This window comes from Vespa velutina, chromosome 16 (genome assembly GCF_912470025.1).
Source record: "Vespa velutina chromosome 16, iVesVel2.1, whole genome shotgun sequence".
NCBI lineage: Eukaryota > Metazoa > Arthropoda > Insecta > Hymenoptera > Vespidae > Vespa > Vespa velutina.
In genome coordinates, this window is record NC_062203.1 from 3,395,914 (window position 1) to 3,416,583 (window position 20,670).

General features: G+C 28.8%; 1 protein-coding gene across 15 annotated transcripts in view; it reads left to right on the top strand.

Moving 5' to 3' along the window:
- Nucleotides 1-210: 210 nt before the first annotated feature.
- Nucleotides 211-20,670, top strand: part of LOC124954861 (voltage-dependent calcium channel gamma-7 subunit) — a 39,245-nt gene continuing 18,785 nt past the window's right edge. For 6 of the 15 annotated variants that reach the window (XR_007102694.1, XM_047508436.1, XM_047508446.1 and 3 more), the window contains exons 1-2: nt 3,664-3,801; nt 9,003-10,419. Coding sequence is in view for 14 of the 15 variants with exons in the window: in XM_047508436.1 (XP_047364392.1) it covers nt 10,047-10,419 (373 nt within the window). In the remaining variant the exon portion in view is untranslated. Of the gene's footprint in view, nt 338-568; nt 591-2,524; nt 2,587-2,606; nt 3,051-3,155; nt 3,595-3,633; nt 3,802-9,002; nt 10,420-20,670 lie in introns of those variants that run through there. The other 9 variants (XM_047508443.1, XM_047508441.1, XM_047508437.1 and 6 more) reach the window with 9 other exon arrangements.

A 20,670-nucleotide genomic window follows, 5' to 3' on the forward strand; every position in this document is an offset into this window, starting at 1 on the left:
ACGTTCGTGCTATGGGATAAATATGTGTGTGTATGTATGTTATGTATGTGAATGTAATGTGTGTGTGTGTGTGAGAGAGAGAGAAAGAGAGAGCATGTAGTAGCATGCAAGTGAGATAGAGTGAGAAAGAAAGAACGGGTGCGTGGAAGTGGGATACAGAGAGAAAGAGAGAGAGAGAGAGAGAGAGAGAAAAGATTGAGAGAGAGAGAGAGAGAGGAAGACAGAGCAAAGTGTCAAGCGAAAGGAATAGGAGGAATAGGAATGGGTACGATCGGAATATAACCTCGAATGAAGAAGGAAGATTTCGATTATTACGTCATAAATAACGACATCTTCAGTATATAACAGTTATAATCATATCGATAAATCTTAACGATAAATGTTTATTGTATAAACAATGTAAATACGTGGTCATTAATACTATTAATTTTGTATAACAAAATATGCGAATAATTTCATCAAATGTTTTTTTTTTTAATGGAAAAGATGATAAAAAAAGAGTGCACAGTTTATTATCGTATATTAAAATGAATTGATCAATTCATCGATAAAGTAACTTTTTGTTCGTAATTTTATAAGTCGCAAAATATGTAAGTGTAAAAACGTTCTTTTTTTTTTACTTTCTTTCTTTCCTCTTTCATTTTCTTTTTTCTTAAATATTAAATACGAGAGTGAAAATTTTATTAAAGATACGTGCTTGAATATAATATTTAATGGTGATATTTTAACGTATGCATCATGGAAATCAATATGATTGAAGAGATAATTGAATCATGATGATGATAATATCATAAGTTACGCCGCGTGATAGTTGTAATATAATAATTATTATCATAAATAACGGTCTAATACCGTTCGAATCTTCTCAGTTTTCTGTCCGATAATTGCCCGGTTATTATTAATTATTATCCGTTTGTATAATTAGCAACGTTATAAAGTATTTCGTAGAAAACGATTTCGCGGAGAAAAATTCGATACGAGCAGAAAAAAAGAGTAAAAAAAAAAAAAAAAGAAAAAAGAACTCTTTATTTATTTATGGAGGGGACTAATTTCGCTGATTAATTGAGATAACTCTATTTTTGCTTGTTTATGCCTTTCAAAAATATATTTTCAATTTTGCAATGCAAAGTTAGACGACACTGTTCATCGATAATTTTGCTTATCGTATACATTTATCACTTGTAGAATTTCTAAAACAACTATTTATTTTCAATTTACATTTTACATAATGAAATCACGATTGCAAAATCGACGTTCGCTATTTCGCTTTATTGAAATAAATAAACAACTAATTAATATACCGCATAAATTTAATTAGTTTCTTGCTATTACAGTTCCAAATGCAATTTCCAAACCTAATTTGAATCGTTCGGTTCGTGTACGGGGGGGGGGGGGGGGTAAATTAACGTCTTAACGTCGTGTAACTTTGAAGTCACATTCGTATAATTTTAATTTTATATATATATATATATATTTTTTTTTTAAATATAATTTTATCTTTCTTTTTGTCATAAATTGGTATATGTTATTACCATATTACTACGCAGCTTGATTACAAATTAAATTCTGGTTGAATATCTTCTTTGTTGAAAGCAATACAATTATATATATATATATATATATGTTCATTATATGTTTATATATATATATATATATATATATATATATATATATATATATATATATATATTTATATATTAAGAAGAGTTTCGTAATTTCACGAGTACGAGATAAAACACTTGATTTTCCGATGAAACCAAAAGTTCAATGATTATTAATTTTTCTCATATAATAATCTGATATATTTTCCTTAATCAATTAAACAATTGTCATTAAAAAAAAAAAAAAAAAAATTCATCGTTAAATAAGCATACTCCTGAAGTTAATAATTAACGAGATAACAACGTGCTAATTCTTTAATGATACTAAAATCTAATATACTACTTATTTTTTATAATAAGATTATTATAATATATTATGTGAAGGATTGTCGTTGGAAAAAATTTTTTTCGACGAGAAAGAAATGGTGAAAAACGAAAAACAAAAAGAAAAAGAAAAAGAAAAAGAAAACAAAGGTAAAGAAAAAACGAAGAAAAATAGTAGAGAGACGTAAAGAAAAGGGATGGAAGGGGATGTACAAAAATAGATAGCACACGGTATAGTATATATATGTACTTACGTTGTGCGAGTAGAAAAGTCGAGTACTCTCGATGGGCACGTGCCTCTTGCTGGCGGAGTATCTTTAAGTAGAAGGAAGAGAGAGAGAGAGAGAGAGAGAGAGAGAGAGAGAGGGAGAGAGCAAGAGAGAGTAAGAGAGAGATGACGACGGAGAGAAAAAGTAAGAGTGAGAGATAGTAAGAGAGAGAGAGAGAGAGAGAGAGAGAGAGAGAGAGAGAGGGAGGAAATGAGAGAGAAATAGAGAGAAAAATAAAGAGAGAGAGAGAGAGAGAGAAAGAGAGACAGAAAGAGATCTCTCACGGAGCTCTCGACGGTAGTCTATTCGATGTGGAGATTGCGCAAAGTAGCGCGAGATGCGTTCGAGTCGACATCGACAGGTTACGAGACGACGCGGAAGCTCCGAGAGAGGTTGGGCTTAACTGTAGTAGAAGTAAATTCGCGAGAGAGGACGCTTCTCTCTCTCTCTCTCTCTCTCTTTTTCTCTATCTTTCTTTCTCTCTCTTTCTCATAGGACGCAGCAACCTTTCGTTCCATCATCATCCCTGTTCGTTCGTTCGTTTCCTCTCTCCTTCTTCCCTTCCCTAATAGGCCTATAGATATAATACTATGCTATGCTACGCTATACTACCCTATACTATATTGCACGGCGTACACAAGCTGCGCGCTTAGGTGCGCGCCTAGGTGCGCGCCTAGCTGCGCGCGTCTAAGTGCGCCCCCGATTGCGTAGTCGCGTAGTCCGGTGGTGCGACAACGGGCGTCGACCGCTTTTAGTACGATTTTCTTACCCCTTCAGTCGCGTACTTCCTCTCGTGGATGACGAATACGAACTACACTACATTATATATTAACTCCTTCCTCTCGACCTTTTCTCTGTATATTTCACTCTATCATATTCTCTCTCTTTCTCTTTCTCTCTCTCTCTCTCTCTCTATAGATATATATACATACATATATATATATATATATATATATATATATTTTCTCATCACGTCATCATCATCATCCTCATCTTTCCTTATCCTCGTGTTTTTATTTTTGTTCTTCGTCATTTTCTCCCTTCTTATAAAGAATTTTTTTCCCCTCTTATCATCTAACAAATACGAGTGAATTCGAAGGTCGCGTTTCTCTTTTGTCTCCCTTCCTCTTTGTCTATCTACATAATATAGAACTTTGTCCGTCTCTCTCTCTCTCTCTCTCTCTCTTTCTCTCTCTCTCTATTTGTTTTCCTTTTTTGTCGCGAGAACGACGAAGTTACTTTTTTTTTCATCTTCTTCTTCGAATTCTCCAAGAGATAGTTTATGTTATTAAATGTTTAATTATTTGTTACGTTTTAACAAGGAATATGAGTACGACGTAATATATGCGTAGTTAAATTTTGCGTGTTCATAACGAAACGACAATTAGTCCTGATCGAAGGTAAAAGAGAGAAATAGAAATAGAAATAGAAATAGAAAGGGAAAATAGAAAGAGAGAGAGAGAGAGAGAGAGAGAGAGAGAGAGAAAAAGAGAGTATGTGAGAGGCAGAGAGAAATAGAGAAATAGAGAAATAAAGAAAGAGTGAATAGTTAATGTGGCATTTCGATTTTGCCGACTGTCAACGTGGATGGTCCAGTTGTGCATCAGGTATGTAAAAACTCTAAGATTCTTTTCCGTATACATATGTGTACGAGTAAACGTTTAAAGTTCGAGAAATCTATTTATTCATCTTAAAAATTGTTGTTTATATGTTTGTATATATATATATATATTATTTATATATTGTAATCACGTTTCATTCGAAATGTATCATTGAGTGATAATGTCACGATAATTCGACGTTTCTTTTTTTTTTTTGGATTATCAACAATTTGTAACAACGTTATATGTTTAATTTATATTAAATCAATTACCAAAGTGCTTTTTATACCGATAAATTTTGTTAATATCCGATGTCTCTCGTATTTGTAAGTTCTTCGTTCGTTCGTTAATAAGTTATTAAAATGCAATTAAATTTTTTCGAAATAGACGATATATAATTAGAGATATTCGAAATAATTATGTATGTTAATATCTCTTTGTAAAATTTTATTTATCTATTACGAAACTTTAAAATAGAATATATGTAATTGATTGGTGTACCACCATTATATCGAACTATGTTATTAAATGCATAACAGACAAGTAACAAATCGGATACGTATCAAATTTCAGAGAAAACTCGATTATGGTAATACGTGTGATCATCGCTTGTGTCTCTAAACTAAATAATATGGAAATGAAAATTAACATTATATATATATATATATATATATATATATATATATATATATATGTATGTATATATATATATATGTATGTATGTATGTATGGGTTTGTAGATGGGGTTGAATACTCATCTGATATACGGACAACAGGTTCATTCGTCCTTTGTACTTGAAGTTAGGAAGATGAATGATAAGTTTGTAATATTAGGAATGACATCTAATCTATCTATTCCTAGCAATTTCGAGGATTATCCAGTTATTTTCATCCTCGTCATTTTTCATTTAGTAAATGGTATATGTATTTACGTATGTATTTACAAAATGTGGGAAGTTATCGTCATTGATACTTATGTTAGATAGAACGTATACGTAAATTTCAATGAAAAATCATTTTGAAAGAACATTATCGTACTTTCGATATTAACAATTAAAAAAAAAAAAAGAAAAAGAAAATAATAATAATACTAATCAAATAGAATCGGATAAGGAAAAAATAAATCATCGGTGTATTTCTAATAGTTTTAAATCCATAATCAAATGAAAGGTTTTCTCGATTTTTTATTATTTGTTTGTTTGTTTTTTCTCTTCTTTTTTTTTTGTATAGAAACTAAAGAGGTTTATTTATAATAATAAGTATTGTATCTATGTTTAAGTTATTGTTTAAGTTATTATATATATATATGTATATATATATATATATATATATATATATATATATATTTTGGAACAACATGTATCTACTATATATATATATATATATATATATATATATAGTAGAGAGAATATATATATATATATATATATATATATATATATATATATATAGTAGATACATGTTGTTCCAAAAGTAATTAAATTTACAGAATAATTGAATAATAAAAAATAAAAAATCAGAGAGAAAGAGAGAGAGAGAGAGAGAGAGAGAGAGAGAGAGAAAGAGAAAGAGAAAGAGGAAGAAAATAAAAAAATATCATAAGGATTAAATGTAGATAGGAATATTTTGTTGAGGTCAAAGTTGTGTCAATTTCAATATTTCGAGATAATGAAGCACGAATATAAATTAAGAAAAAGAAAAGAAACAAGGGATTAAAAAAAGATCTTTTTCTCGAGTAATATCTAGTCATCATTAAAATAGAATAATTAATAAATCAATAAACTTTTGTAATTACATAATTTGATTGTACGACTAGAAAAGACATAGGTTAATTATAATAATAATAATAATAATAATAATAATATATATATATATATATATATATATATATATATATATTAATATACGTTAGATATTAATTCTAAGTTTTGAAGTAGATTAATTTCTCATGATGAGATGAATTAGAAACATGAAATAAAATATTTCATTAGGATATTTACAATTGGTTCGCCAACGGGATGTCTCTTATTAATTTCTTTTTTATATTGAAATTAATAAAAAGGAGGAAAAACAAAGGAAAATTTTTTTATATCTCAGAAGAAAGAAATAACGTTGAACTAATTACTCGCTATAGTAATATATCCGTATGACGTTCAAAAGTATAGATCCTTTTTCCAGATCCTTCGATCTTTTTCATGTAACACGTAATATTTACTTTGAATATAACAATACCGCGAATAAAGTTACCTATAAAACGGTATTATATTCGATGGTATCCAATATAATCCGAGATCCTTAATAATTCAAGATTCTCGAAGTCCTGAAACTAAATTCGAGATTTCCTGCTTGGAATAGTTTTGCTCAAGTTTTGTCGTTTTGCAAACGTAGGATCGTTTGACTTCATATTGTATATATATTGTTCTCTCAGTATTATACGATTCGCTGTCCATAAATCATCCGTATAATCCGTACATTCTGGTAGTACATGTTTAATACCATTTATAACGGATTATCGGCATTCTGTCGCTTTTCGAAGAAAAGCGTCCGTTAGAAAGCCATTTTGAAAGCATCCTTATGGAACTAGCACGATTACATATAAATTTGACTTGATCGTAGAATAATCAAATGAAATATAATAATTGATTATTGGTAATTTAATAATACCGTGCAAAAATCGTAAAATATCGAATTTTTGATTTTTGATAATAGGAACGTATTGTGAAGTTTTTTTTTCTTTTTTTTTTTTATTTTTATTTATTTATTTATTTATTTATTTTTTATGAACATATAGATCAACCAACGAAGCAAAAAAGAATTGCACTAAAAGGAAGAGACATTATAATACTCGTGCAAGTATTTCGCGAAACGATCGACTGCGAAATAAAAATGTGGCATCGGGCCAAGTTCTCCCTCTCTCTTTCTCTCTTTTTTTCTCTCTCTTTCTTTTTCTATCTTTCGTTCTCTATAGCCCGTTAAAAAAGGCAGAGACAAAAAAGAGGCGAAAAAAGAGAAAGAAAAAGAAAAAGAAAAAGAAAAAAAACGTAAAGTGACCAAGTGGGAAGAACAAAATGACGTAAAATAAAAAAAAAAAAAAAAAAAAGAAAAAGAAATAAAAATTAAGGGAAAAAATGGCCATCGAGTTATTTCCAAAGAAGAATTATAATCTTTTTACCATATAAAGAAAAAATAATTGTGAATTTAATCGACCTGGTCTGTCGTCATCATTTATTAAATGAAACCAAGGACTTCTAAGGAAAGAGAAACTATCATTATTATTATTATTATATCACGACTTAGACCGGTATTTTATTCTAAAGAGAATATCTTAAAATTTTATAATAAAGAATAAACAATTTTTTCTCATCAGAATTTATATTTGCTAAAAGCTAAAGTTGCTTGAAATAGTTTCGTCAAGAGAGAGAGAGAGAGAGAGAGTGAGAGAGAAAGAGAAAGGTAAAAAGAAAGAAAAATATTTTTCATTTTTGAAAAATATTTTATTATAAACATTAAAATATAATTTATCCATAATTTATTATATTCTAAATGATATATTAATACTTTGTAACAAAGAAAAATGTCAATTTTTAAATTTATCATAATTAAATATATTTTTATCATTATTAATAATTATAATTATCGAGAGAGAAAAAAGAGAAACATGGTCTTGGTCTTAATGAAACGTGTTTACGATAGAAATGAAATTCCACGTAAATATCGAACATTTTCTTCTTTATTTGTTATTATTTCGATTGATAAAATATTGCATTTTATATTAACTTTCTGAATGAAAATAACATGCCTTATACGAATTTATTTTTATAAGAAGATATTACCTTTGTAAGTGTGTAAATACTTTTATTAATGAATCGATACGAAACTTGTATGATCTTTGAGCTGATACACACACACACACACACACACAAATATATATATATATTTAGCGTCTTTTATATGTCATATGCGTAAAGACCGAGAAAAAAAGTTGCATCGTCTGCTTTTAGCCTTTGAGATGGTCTTGTCGTAAAAGGGTCTTCTCGATGGATCTCGGTTGGGCGAATAGAGGGGCTCTCAGCTTCCTTTGGGAAAAATCAATTTCGCTGACGCGACTCCTAATCCGATTAATTAAAGGCAGGCGCCGGAGAAAGGCCATCGAATTTTGAGACCGAACATCGTACGATGTACCGTATTATCGGCTGTATCTATGAAATTCCATTCGTGAAAAGCGTTAAAGCAGCTCGGAAAACGTTAGCTGGTTTTGCTACGGGGGATAGAAGGTTAAAGGGGATTAAACGGGCGGGATGGGATGAGAAATGGGTGGTAGATGAAGGGAAGAAGAGGAAACGAAAAGATAACCCTCGAATAACTGTATTGGTCGATATATATCAATTGCTTTTGATATTCGCTTGAATTCGTAATGCTTTGTTACATATTTTACATCAATAGATAAGTCCGATTGTCGTATCTTGTAACGAGCATGTACCCCTTTTCTTTTATTTTCTTTCTTTCTTTCTTTCTTTCTTTTTTTTTCTTTTCTTTCTTTCCTTCCTTATTATCTCTTTTGTGAGCCCTTTCGACGTTTCTTTTACAATAGGGAGATTACCGAGGGAAAATATTATATTTTGAATAGAGGAAGAAACTTTGTCTCTCTCTCTCTCTCTCTTTTTTTCTCTCTCGTTAACGATCCGATGTATTCTTACCAATAATATTCTCTTGGTATTGGCGATGAAGCTACATAATCGAAATGATATATTCGCCATTACGATCGAACGAAAAAAAAAAAAATTATTTCCCAAGTATCAACGATTTATATTCTTACCAGAGTTGAGGATATGATTCATTTCATGAATCATATTCTTTTTCTTTTTTCTTTTTTTACGTTAATAAAAAGATATTGTTGATTCAATTCATCCTCTGATTATTTATTTTTTTTTTATATTCGTAATTAAGGATAGATCAATTTTTTCGTCGATCAGTTTTATTTATCGTCGAAATATTTGCCACACACACATATATATATATATATATGTATTTATAATTATAAATAATTTATACAATAAATAATAAATTTATCATAATTGAAAAATATAATTTAATGATTTTGTAAATTCTACAAATTAGAATAATTAATATGATGGTCATACTTAGTCATAGTGAATTTGTAAATTGAAAATAAATATACAATTGGTGTTTCATATTTTATGTTTCAGAAATCTTAAGAGGAATTATTAAATTCTCTTACTGGATCAAGACTGAAGCTTAATTTCTAGAAAGACGTTACGCTACTTGACACGGATCGCGTTCGATTAATCATTCTTCGAATTCCAATTGATGCAGCTTGATTAGTAACCTGCAATGTGTTATTCAACGTGACACGAATCGGTCAATGTTTCCATTTCGGAAACGTAATTCGATTCTTTACACGAACGACGCGTTTACTTTTATTTCGTCATTTTTTTCTTTCTCTCTCTCTCTCTCTCTCTCTCTCTCTCTCTATATATATATATATATATATTTTTTTTTTTTTCCCCATGTCTTTTTTTCGTTTTCTTCTTTAACAGTGAATGGTAGTTCGATGAATGTGTGCATTGGGAAATATTCCATCAATCGCAATTCCTTCCATTCTCGTATATCATCTATTTACAGTGCCACACATTCGTACGGGACTTTTTATCATACATCGAATTCCTTTTAACAAAAGCCGCGATCTATAAAACTGAACCTCGAAGCAATTTCGCATATATCGATCGTCGAAATCGGAAGTTTTTGGTTTTCCATTCTTCATCGTTAGTCGACGAAGTGGAGTTAGTGGGCGGTGAAGAGAGGAAGAGAGACAAGGGGGGGGGGACAGGTTGGTTTAGTAATTTTCTCACGGATTTATTCGAGTTCGTTCATCATTGAAAAAGAAGTAATAATAGAAGAAAAATAGTAAGAAGAGAAAAGAAAAGAAAAGAAAAGAAGAGAAGAGAAGAGAAGAGAAGAGAAGAGAAGAGAAGAGAAGAGAAGAGGAAAAAGGAATCGGTAAAGAACGAAGAAAAAAAAAAGGGGGTGGTCACAAAAAAGAGACAGAGGAATATAAATTCAGAGAATAAAATTGATCGATCGATCGATCTTTAAAGATAATTGTAAAGAAGTAATAATTTGTCATCTTCGTTTATTATAAAAATCTTCGTCAAAGTTGTAATCGTCAAAATTGTAAAATGGACAAGTGCGAGGATTAAATCCCTTTTTTCCATAATCAGTGAGATGTTCCCATGAGAAGAGCCGTCTGCGTGGTAATGTCTTGTTGTTGTTGGTGCTGCGACAGCGGGAATAGTATAGCCGGTCCAAGAGGAACAACAGGAGCAGCAGCAGCAGCAGCAGCAGCAAGTGCCATCGTAACCGGTGGCCGAAGAAGTGTCGTGGTTGAGAACCACGTTCACAGGAGCAACGTGGTGAGCGGGGGTGGTCTTGGCATCGCGTCCGGCCTCTCGGCGATGCTCTCCCTCATCGTCGTCACCGTCGCCATCAGTACCGGCGAGTGGTTGTTGACCGAGGAAAAACTACCTAAGACGTCCTCGAACGCCTCAGTCGAGCCGGACAGCAAAGTGACATATAGCGGACTCTGGCGTGTTTGTGTCGCCATAAGTGAGTATACACACACACACACACACACACATATATATATATGTGTTACGTCACATTTTTTTCATTAACGACATTATATTAATGTCAAGAAATTTTCTTGGTTTTTTGTCTTACATGACAGGTAGATGTACGTTTCTTTATTATTTTTATTTTCTACTATTATTATTATTATTATTTCTTTCTTTCTTTTTAATACGATGTTTCACTGATCTTGACAAAATGGGATCAAGCACGTCGACGTTGATCGGATCTCGTTCGTTGAACGTCAGCAGTATGAACCAAAAGTAGTTTATTCGATGACATGAGATAAGAGATCATCGAAAGATCGTCGGATAATCGTGTAATTGATTTTTCGAAAAGGTGTGTTTATTAAGAGAAATACGATGGGCGGAAAGATGAAGGATTTTTTTTTCTTTTTTTCTTTTTCTTTTTTTTTTTTTGGGTAGAATATCGCTCTTTGTTTCTTCTTTCCTCATTTTTTTGTTTTGTTTTTTTAAGTCGATCTGGAGAACAATTGATAAGTATGAATGATAGAACGGTTTGCTTGCTGTGGACTTTATTTAAAATAAAGGGAAGAAAGGAAAAAAAAAGTAAAAAAAGAAAATGAAAGAACATTTATTTTAGTTCAATCGGTTATGTTACTGTAGATTGTTTTAATGTCACGAATGGTATTGCTAAGTCCTTAACACCGTGTTTACATTTCCATCGATTGAGTATTATTCATCTCAATATAATACCATTGTTTACTTCGTTACTGAAGTTGTGTCTATATTTTAATGAATGTTTTTCCCTATTTATATTCTGTATTATGTGCATTATGTGTATTATGTAAAAATGAATAGTACTTCTGATTCGAAATAAATAGACCGTGCCGAGAGATAAATAAAGAATAAAAAGGAACTCCATGCGTATAATCTGTTACATAATTGAGATTTCATTTACAAAAGAAATAATCAAAAATATTTATGTATGTATAATATAATATATGTTATATTATATCAAATATATATCTAACAACTTTTTTAAAAATGATTTCTCTTTTTTACTTTTTTAAAAGGAATTAACATGTAAATCTATGTCTTAGTGATTTTAATAATGATGGAAGAAAACATTTATTTATTATTTTTCAAGAATTATACGTTAAATTATGCTATTCTTAAAGTTGCTTTCTCTTTCTCTCTCTCTCTCTCTCTCTCTCTCTCTCTCTTTCTCTTTCTCTCCCTCTCTCTCTCTCTCTCTCTCACGTGTTTTTGTTTCGGCTTCATATTTAATTAATTAAATCGATTTCAATTAATTATTTCGTAATAACGTGTAAAATAATATTACAAATGAGATGTATAATATTTTTTCTTTTGATTTGCATAAAGAAGTTATAAGCTATAAAACATATTATGTATTAATAATAATAATAATAATAATAATAATAATAATAATAATAATAATAATAATAATAATAATAATAATAATAATAATAATAATAATAAGTTAGATACATAAATTTTAGTATATTTTTATATTGTCAATTATATATATATTTTGTTTTTATAAACGTCGAAGCCTATTCGAAATTACTTTTAATTTTTTTCATTTCAATGAACATAAACATAAATCAATTAAAATATATATTTCAATAGAAATCTGTTGACGTATGTATTACGTATTATTATCAAAATATGTATTAATTTATCGTATATGAGAACTGCGCCATTAAAACAACTATGTTTAAAATATTAGAATCTCTGAATCAAATTAAACGGATTAATTTTGAATAGGATTAATTTGAATTAATCATGAAAGAAAGCATTAGAACTATTCGGTGTAGTCAGTAATGCAATTAGAACAGGTTTCTTTAAAGATATTAAAATACAAAGCAGTTTAATACATTTCGTTATAATATAATCACAAATCGTAATTGAATTTATCGCTTTTGACCATCTATATGAATGAAGTATTTAATGAAATAAATTTATATATATATATATATATCTACTTATGGGATATGAAGTTATTTACGATTTCTAATTTTATGTTTTATTTATTTATTTTCTTTTTCAATATTTCGATAAAATTCTTTCAACAATTTAACAAACGTCAGATGCTTCTAACAAATTGAATTCGTTATAATACCAGTCAGTAGTTCAAAGTATTAAAGTTCAAAGTTATAATACCGATTAAAATATAATAAATTTTATTTGGCAAGAACAAAGAAAATTAATATTTGTAAAAAATCCTCAGTTATTACAGTTTCCCCCTCCGATGTGTTACTTTGCTAAATTAAAAACCATTTTTCGATAGAATACAATTTTATCAATGTTGGTGCAAATTATTGTTAATACGATCGAATCGTTTCGCGGTAATATGAGATCCGAAATATTTCAAATCATTTGGAATCTTCTGATGTTTATTTTACGAATTTGAATCAATTTGAGTCTGATTCGAGTCATACAAAGTCTCGAAAATCTCAAATATCTTTTATCAATTTTCATTGTTCCACCGACAATGGAATCACGAATCGCAGACACTTCGAGTTGCATTGAATCTGTATCGTAAAATCGAATCAGAATTGAAGCTTAAGGGATTTAACTTCTTCGGGTTGAAAAATTGTACGTATCTCGGAAATTTTATATTCTTTTCTTCTTTTTTTCTTTTTTAATTTGCTTGTAATCTTTGTTTTTTAATTGCTGTCAAAAAAATAATAAAATAAATTACAATTCTAATAATTAGGTAGACATTGTTACACGATGCTTTGTTCGTATGAAAAAGAAAACAAAAAATTCTCTACTCGTCCAATTTGTTTGTATATAATGCTCTCTGTTATCTGCAGCCACCGTAAACCCCTCGACGGAAATCCGAGCTCAATGGGGCAAAATCATAAGGTTTCCGTACAAAAGAGAAAGAAAAAAATTATTTAAAATTCCATTATTGTCCTTATGAAATAAAGATTTAGCTAAGTGACCAATAATATTATCGTTATATTATATTTATTACATTATTATTATTATTATTATTATTATTATTATTATTATTATTATTATTAGAACAGATATATTTAATATTCATTTTAATCAAATATTTTTTCCATACGAACGACTAAAATTAATACATATTATATATTATACATATATACAATTATAATAATTATTATTAGTAGGGTGATAATGTATTTTATTCATCAGAAAAAAAAGGAAAGAAAATAAAAAAGTTAAATTTGCATCAAGGACAAAAGGGTCAAAATTAATGCTCCGATGATACAATTTAATGTCGGTAGTAAGTCATGTGAAGAAATGATAAGAGAACTATTTTTGATCTTAGGATTGCTTTGAAGTCACTCGATTCTCGGAGTCGTAAGTTGAAAGGACTCGATTTTAGAAGAGGATCTTTTGAGAAACGATCCTCCAGATAATAATATAAATCCGAGTGTTATTCGATTTGATGGTGCCAAGATCAGTACAGATATGACCGGTAGAGTTGGATAATGGAAAATGGAAAATATTGAAAGAAAGAAAGATAGGAAGAAAGAGGGAAAGAGGAAAAGAAGAAGAAAGAAAGAAAGAAAGAAAGAAAGAAAGAAAGGAAGAATGAGAAGGGATGAAGGGGAAGGGGAAAGAGGAGAAGGAGAAGGAGCAGGGGGATGATGATGGTAGTGGTGGTGAAAGGGATTGATGCCGATAAAACCTTCGCGAGTTTCTTTGAAAGTACATCTAAGCATTTCCACGCGTGAAATTGTATCCGAGAAAAATTTCATTCGCTACCACTTGACCTTTCTGTCCTTGATGCTGGTCTATTCTATTTCGTCCCATTTATTCTTCTCTTTTAACATTTAATGAAAACTATTCCGGCTTAACGATAATGTAAGCCAACCGCCGACGTACTTGCTTGGTTAAAAAAAAAAAAAAAAAAAAAAGACAAAAAAGAAAAACAAAACAAAAAGAAAAAAGGAGAAAGAAAGAAAGGAAGGAAAAGGGCGTAGGGTAATAATGGATCTTTAAAATTAACACCAAGAATTTTTTTTGGATTTGAAGGAAACATAAGAAAAAAAAAAAACCATAAAGAAATAAACAAAGTTTATAATATCGATATTAAATGTTATTATTAAATGTTAATGCATAATTCGTTATTATACGTATGTATGTTAGACATATGTGTATATTCATTGATTATTGCAAGTAACATTTTTTCTATTTTTTTTTCTTTTTTTTTCATTATTATTATTATTATTATTATCATTATTATTATTATTATTATTATTATTATTATTATTATTTATATAGCATATTTCATGACGTTATTGCAAAGATGTTAATATTTTTTTTTTTTTTTTTTTTGATGGAATCGAATATTTCGGAATATTTTCGTTTTATTTATTGATAAAAAATAGTAGTAGCAGACGAATATTTTTTTTCATTCGTAAATTTATCCATTTTAAAAAACAGATTATATATATATACATATATATATATATATATATATGTGTGTGTAGGTATATTTATTCAGGAAAACCATAAATGCGATTTAGTCGATCGGTTATTTAACTCTTATATCGCGTTATAAAAAAAATAAAAAAAGGGAAGAGAAAAAAAGTTCTAACAAATAAATTTGTTCTTAGGAAATGTTGGGCATGTACTAGCGGTAATTACTCTTGAAATTTCCAATATTAACTTGCGTAAGAATTTATGTCTAATAGAAAATATCGCGTGGAATATTTTAAGAGAGAAAAATTTTGCGACTCAACGAATCTTTGTGTTTATTTTTTTGAATTGAAAAATGAATCGATCGATGCACATGACGTAGTCAAGTATCAACCAGTGGTTTTTGAAAAATACATGTAGATGTTTCAAAGAGTGACAGAAAAATATACTAGGATTTCGATTACAATCAATCAAACGTTTTATTGTACAAACAATATATTTTTTTTCTCCATTCAAGCAGATACATCCTGTATAATGCTATTTTCATTTCGTCAACGATGAATATAAAATTTTTTTCAGAATATTTTTCTATCGAATTGATGATAAATATCGAATGAAATTGAATGTCGACGACGTGCATTCTAATTAAAAGATTTTCATTATTTTAAACTTTGAGAAATGAAAATGGGAACTTATACAGATAGTTCGGATAATTTAATTGATTTTGTAGTCAAATAAAAATGGTACGTGTAAATTTCAATGTAAATTATTTATTTGTTATCTTTTTTTTCCTTTTTTTTTTTTTCTTTTTTTTTCGGGGAGGGGATGATTCACATCGTGCAAATACAATTGAATGGAATGCAATGCATAAATCAGAGAGGAATGCAATATATTTATTTTCAAATGGTAGAAAATGTAACAAATACATTTATCTTTATTGAAAAATTATTTTGGATTTGGTATTTTTTTCTTTTTTTTTATCTTTTTTTATTTCTTTCTTTTTTAATTAATTAAGAATTTATTACTGCTGTTAATTGTTAGGCAAATGCGAACAAGCAATTGAAATCAATTGAAATCAAACTGAAAATTAAAATAAATTAATTAAAATCAAATCGAACATTAATATTATATCCTATTGTTGGAAATACATTGCAAATAATGATTTAAATAATGATCAAGGATACGGAAACTTGATTTTAAATCATATAATGAATTTTCTTGATTCTAATAGTGGGGGATATATTAAAAATATAAAATGTGCTTGGCGGGAAACCAGGTTTTGCCAATATTCGCGAGTTTCGTAACTTGCGCAGAGGAACATTGTATTGTCGTATATATCGCAGTATACGAATGTAGCATAATTGCATCTTTTTATCATTATCATCAAAATCATTTCAATTAGTACGAATAATAATTCATCATAAAATTTTATATAACTGTTATGTTTCTTTTTTTCTTTTTATATTATCTAAGGTATAAATCAAATCTAAGCGAAATCTAAGATCCCGATTAATTCGAATTTTGATATAATTTCAATTAATTTACGTTAAGTTCAAGTTTGATTTTTATTGATATTTATATTGCGCCAAAGTTATGTTCTGAGTTGTTATAATTCGAACTTCGAATGAAATCGACGTCGAAAAGAAGAAAAATATTTTCACGAGTATCTTGTAAATCAAAGAGATACGTGGATAATATCTATGAGATAGGAAAAAGAATTTTATTGAAAATTTCTATATAATATTTTAAAATAATTGAAAATATGTCTATTCGTTTTAATCCAAATTTATATCTACGATTATCCATATAATTTCGATAACTTATTCGAAATATTCGAATAGTAATATTTTATTTGTGATTCTGACGTAATTGCTATTTACTTATATTTTTTTTCTTTCTTTTTTCTTTTTTTTTTATCGTAAACTTTCGAAGAAGAAAGAAAAAGAAAAATTTGTGTGATAAGCATGATATTTCGAGAAGTCGTATCGAAAGAGCAAGACAGATCTATGATAAAAAGATTTAAAGAGAGAGAGAGAGAGAGAGAGAGAGAGAGAGAGAGAGAGAGAGAGAGAGAGAGAGAGAGAGAGAGAATAGTAAAGGACATTTGGTCCTTAATACGTAACGTTCGTAAAGCTTTAGCCGGATTCCGGCCTATGTTTCTCAGATAGAAATGGCTGTTAGGAATGGTACTCGGTAACTCGAAGGATTTTGTTGAAATGAGGAGAGAGAGAGAGAGTGAGTGAGAGAGAGAGAAGAAGAAGAAGAAGAAGAAGGGAGGAACACACTAGGTCGGAAATGACTCGTTACCCGGGGCACCGGAAACCACTCTCCTTCTGCTAACCCCATCAGTCGGTCTCGATTCATTTCTACGAGTCTACGAACGAGCGTCGGAACGATGCCTCTTGGCTATGCCGTTGGATGAACGGTGAGAAGAGGAGGAGAAGGAGGAGGAGAAGGAGGATAAAAAAAAGAAAAAAAAAGAAAGAAAAAGAAAAAGAAAAAAAAAAGCGGAGGAATAGAAATGAAAGGAAACCATTTACCAATGAGCACAGGCGCTCGACAGCGGGATAGCTTCTTATTGCGGTCGAACGATCTTGAACCTCTTGCTCTGGGATTTGAAATCAGCAATGGAGTAGGCAAGGAAACTAGGAGCTTTAAGCAGGACGTATAGGAAGATGTTCGATCGAGGAAAAATTCTTTTTCTTCTTTTTTTCTCTCTTATTTTCTTCTTCTTCTTTTTTTTTTGTTTTTTTTTTTTAATTTTTTGTACTTCTTTCCCTTTTCTTTCTTTCTTTCTTTCTTTTTTTTTTTGTTAACTTTCTCTCTCGCTTTGTTCCATTCAACATTCAGGAATTAATCGCTTTGTATATTTTAAATTAGTAATTCAGACGTAGAAATCGTATTTTTGTATAGCGCGTTTATAAATATAAATAAATTTAAATAGTCGATTATATATATATATATATGTGTATATATATAATCATTAATTTTAAGCTTATACTTTTAATAATATAGTATTGTTTTTTTAATAATTTAATATTTATTTAATAATTTACATTAAACTTTCAGTTTTTTGATTTCGATTGTCCGATATTTTATTTCGTACTATTAGAATATTAATCATATGAATTGATGAAATTTTTATTTATTTATTGTTCTTAACAAGAAAAATATATATAGCTGCTCTGTATATACAACTTCATTTATATAGATGAAGATTAAAATGACAAATATATTAGTGTCAATATTAAATATTTATTTTACATTTTTAATAATAATAAACTTTGATCTTTGCTTTGATTCATATGCATTTCAATATTTATAATAAAACCAACTCGTATTATCAAGTTTTATGCAATATTATACTAGTACGTTTCTAATGCATAATAAACTCTAGTTGTAAATTTTAAACAAATATGTAATATTTAAAAACATATATATATATATATATATGTATTAATAAAAAATGTAAAGATTTACAATTGTCGATAGTTTCAGCGTTAGCTTATTAAACATGTTAGTTATTAAACATTAATTACTTTATAATAGAATATTATATATCTATTATTATTACAACGTAAAAATATTAATTTTATTAACGATATCAAAGTTGACGTAACTTTTGTATTGTATTATGCGAACCGGTATTATTATTATTATTATTATTATGTCCGAGGTTTAGGTATACGTAAAATTACTTTTTGTAATATCTAATTACTTACGGCTCGAATCTTATTCCTTATTATAACGAAAAGACGATCAGAGAGATAAGCGAAAAAATTCACGCTTCGTGCATTTATCCGCGCCGAAGGGTAATTTCGTTGGAAAGAAGGAGAGAGAGAGAGAGAGAGAGAGAGAGAGAGAGAGAGAGAGAGAAAGAAGAAAAAAAGGAAAGTAGAAGCAAAAGAAAAAAAAAAGAAATAAGGAAAAAGGAAGAAAGAAAAAAAAAAGGACGAATTAAATCGCCCGTAAGAAGGCGTCGAGAAGGGTTCTCGTGGAAAACTGGTAGAAATTGGTTTTTCCTCACGGTAACTGGATTTCTTGGCGCTTTTATTAACGCCTGCACGACGACGACAACGACGACGACGAATACGACGACGACGACGGTCAGTCGGGTAACAGCTACGCCACGAATAAAAGTGAAAAAAAAAAAAAAAAAAAAAAAAAAAAAAAAGAAAAAGAAAAAGAAAAAGAAAAAGGAGAAAGTAAATCGGGGGTAACTTCTTTGCAAGAACTTAATATAATAATTTTTCGTTAAAATCGTGAGAACAATAAGGAAGCTACGAAAGAGGAAGGAATTATTGAGAGGAAGAAAACTGTACGATGACGGGAGGGTTAAGATATTAGTTTTTGTGAGAGATAGAGATAGAGAGAAAGAGGGAGAGGGAGGGATAGAGAGAGAGAGAGAAAGAGAGAGGGGAGAGAACAAATTACAAAGGACAGGTTCGATATTTTTTGTTCTTCTTTTTTGGTGCTTTTTTCCATTTTTTTTTCTTTTTTTTTTTTTTTTTTTTTTTTATGGTTCTGCTCTCGTTTCGTTTCGTTTCGTAAAACATTATGAATGTATGAGAAATTATATATATGTATAGGATGAGTCAATAATTATTAACATCTCAATTATCTCTGTTATTTTCGGTTTTATCGATGGTTTTTGCAATAATGCATGTAATGGGTAATTATGAATATGTACCAATGATCTCTTTTCTCCTTGTAATTCTTTTTTTTTTTTCTTCTAATTTTAATAACAATAGAAAAAAAATATATACATACGTGGCTTGTTAAAGTCGTGCGTGAATCATCAGATATTTTTTTCTCTTCTTTTTTTCTTTTCTTTTTTTTTTTTTTTTTTGATGAATACCATGTCGTATCAATCACTTTTCGAATATCTTTTTTCTTTTTTTTGTTTTTATTCAGAATTCAGATATTCGAAATATAACAAAAATTTGATGAAACTCTTTTTCCTTTTCTTTCTTTCTTTTTTTTTTTTTTTTTTTTTGTTTGTTTGAAAATAAAATTTAACGATGAAAAGTTATTTCTTTTCTATTATCTTTATGACTGTCGACATGAATTTATTTTTTATTAAACGATGTGGATATTTCAAATAAATATTGAAACGTAAAAGAATTCGTATAAGTTATCATACTTTTTTTCGCAATTTATTTTTTCCTTTTTAATTAAAAATCGTAATTTACTTGTATTCGTTAAAAAAAAATTAATATTTTTATCTTTTTTTTTTCATTATTATTATTATTATATATTATTTGAAAATTACTATTATTATTATTATTATTATTATTATTATTATCATTATTATTATTATTATTACTATCATCATTCCTCTTTAATATATCCGAGAAAAAAGTTTATTTAATAACTAGATAAAATGATGTCGATGAAAAAAGTTTATAATACTTTCGTTTGGTCATTATTTGTACATACTTGCAAAAATATATATATATATATATATATATATATATGTATGTATGTACGTACGTATGTATGTATGTATGTATTTACATATATAAGATTGGTTTCGTAATACGTAGAAAATATTGCAGTGTCAGATTTTGAAATTTATAACATATTAGAAAAGTTTATACATACGACCTTATTTTAAAGTTAGACGTTCATACTCGTGTTTAACTAGTTGTCCGTTTACTTTTACGGTAAATATTTAATAAGATCATTGTTAACTTGTTAAAAAAGTTTAACGTGTCGCCTCATAGTCTCTTGAATGTTATTAAAAAGTTACGAAGCAAAATGAAACTCCATGGTATTATGGAAACATTGGAGAAAACCCATTAAAATGAGAGACGCGATATCCATTATTTAATAACAGAAA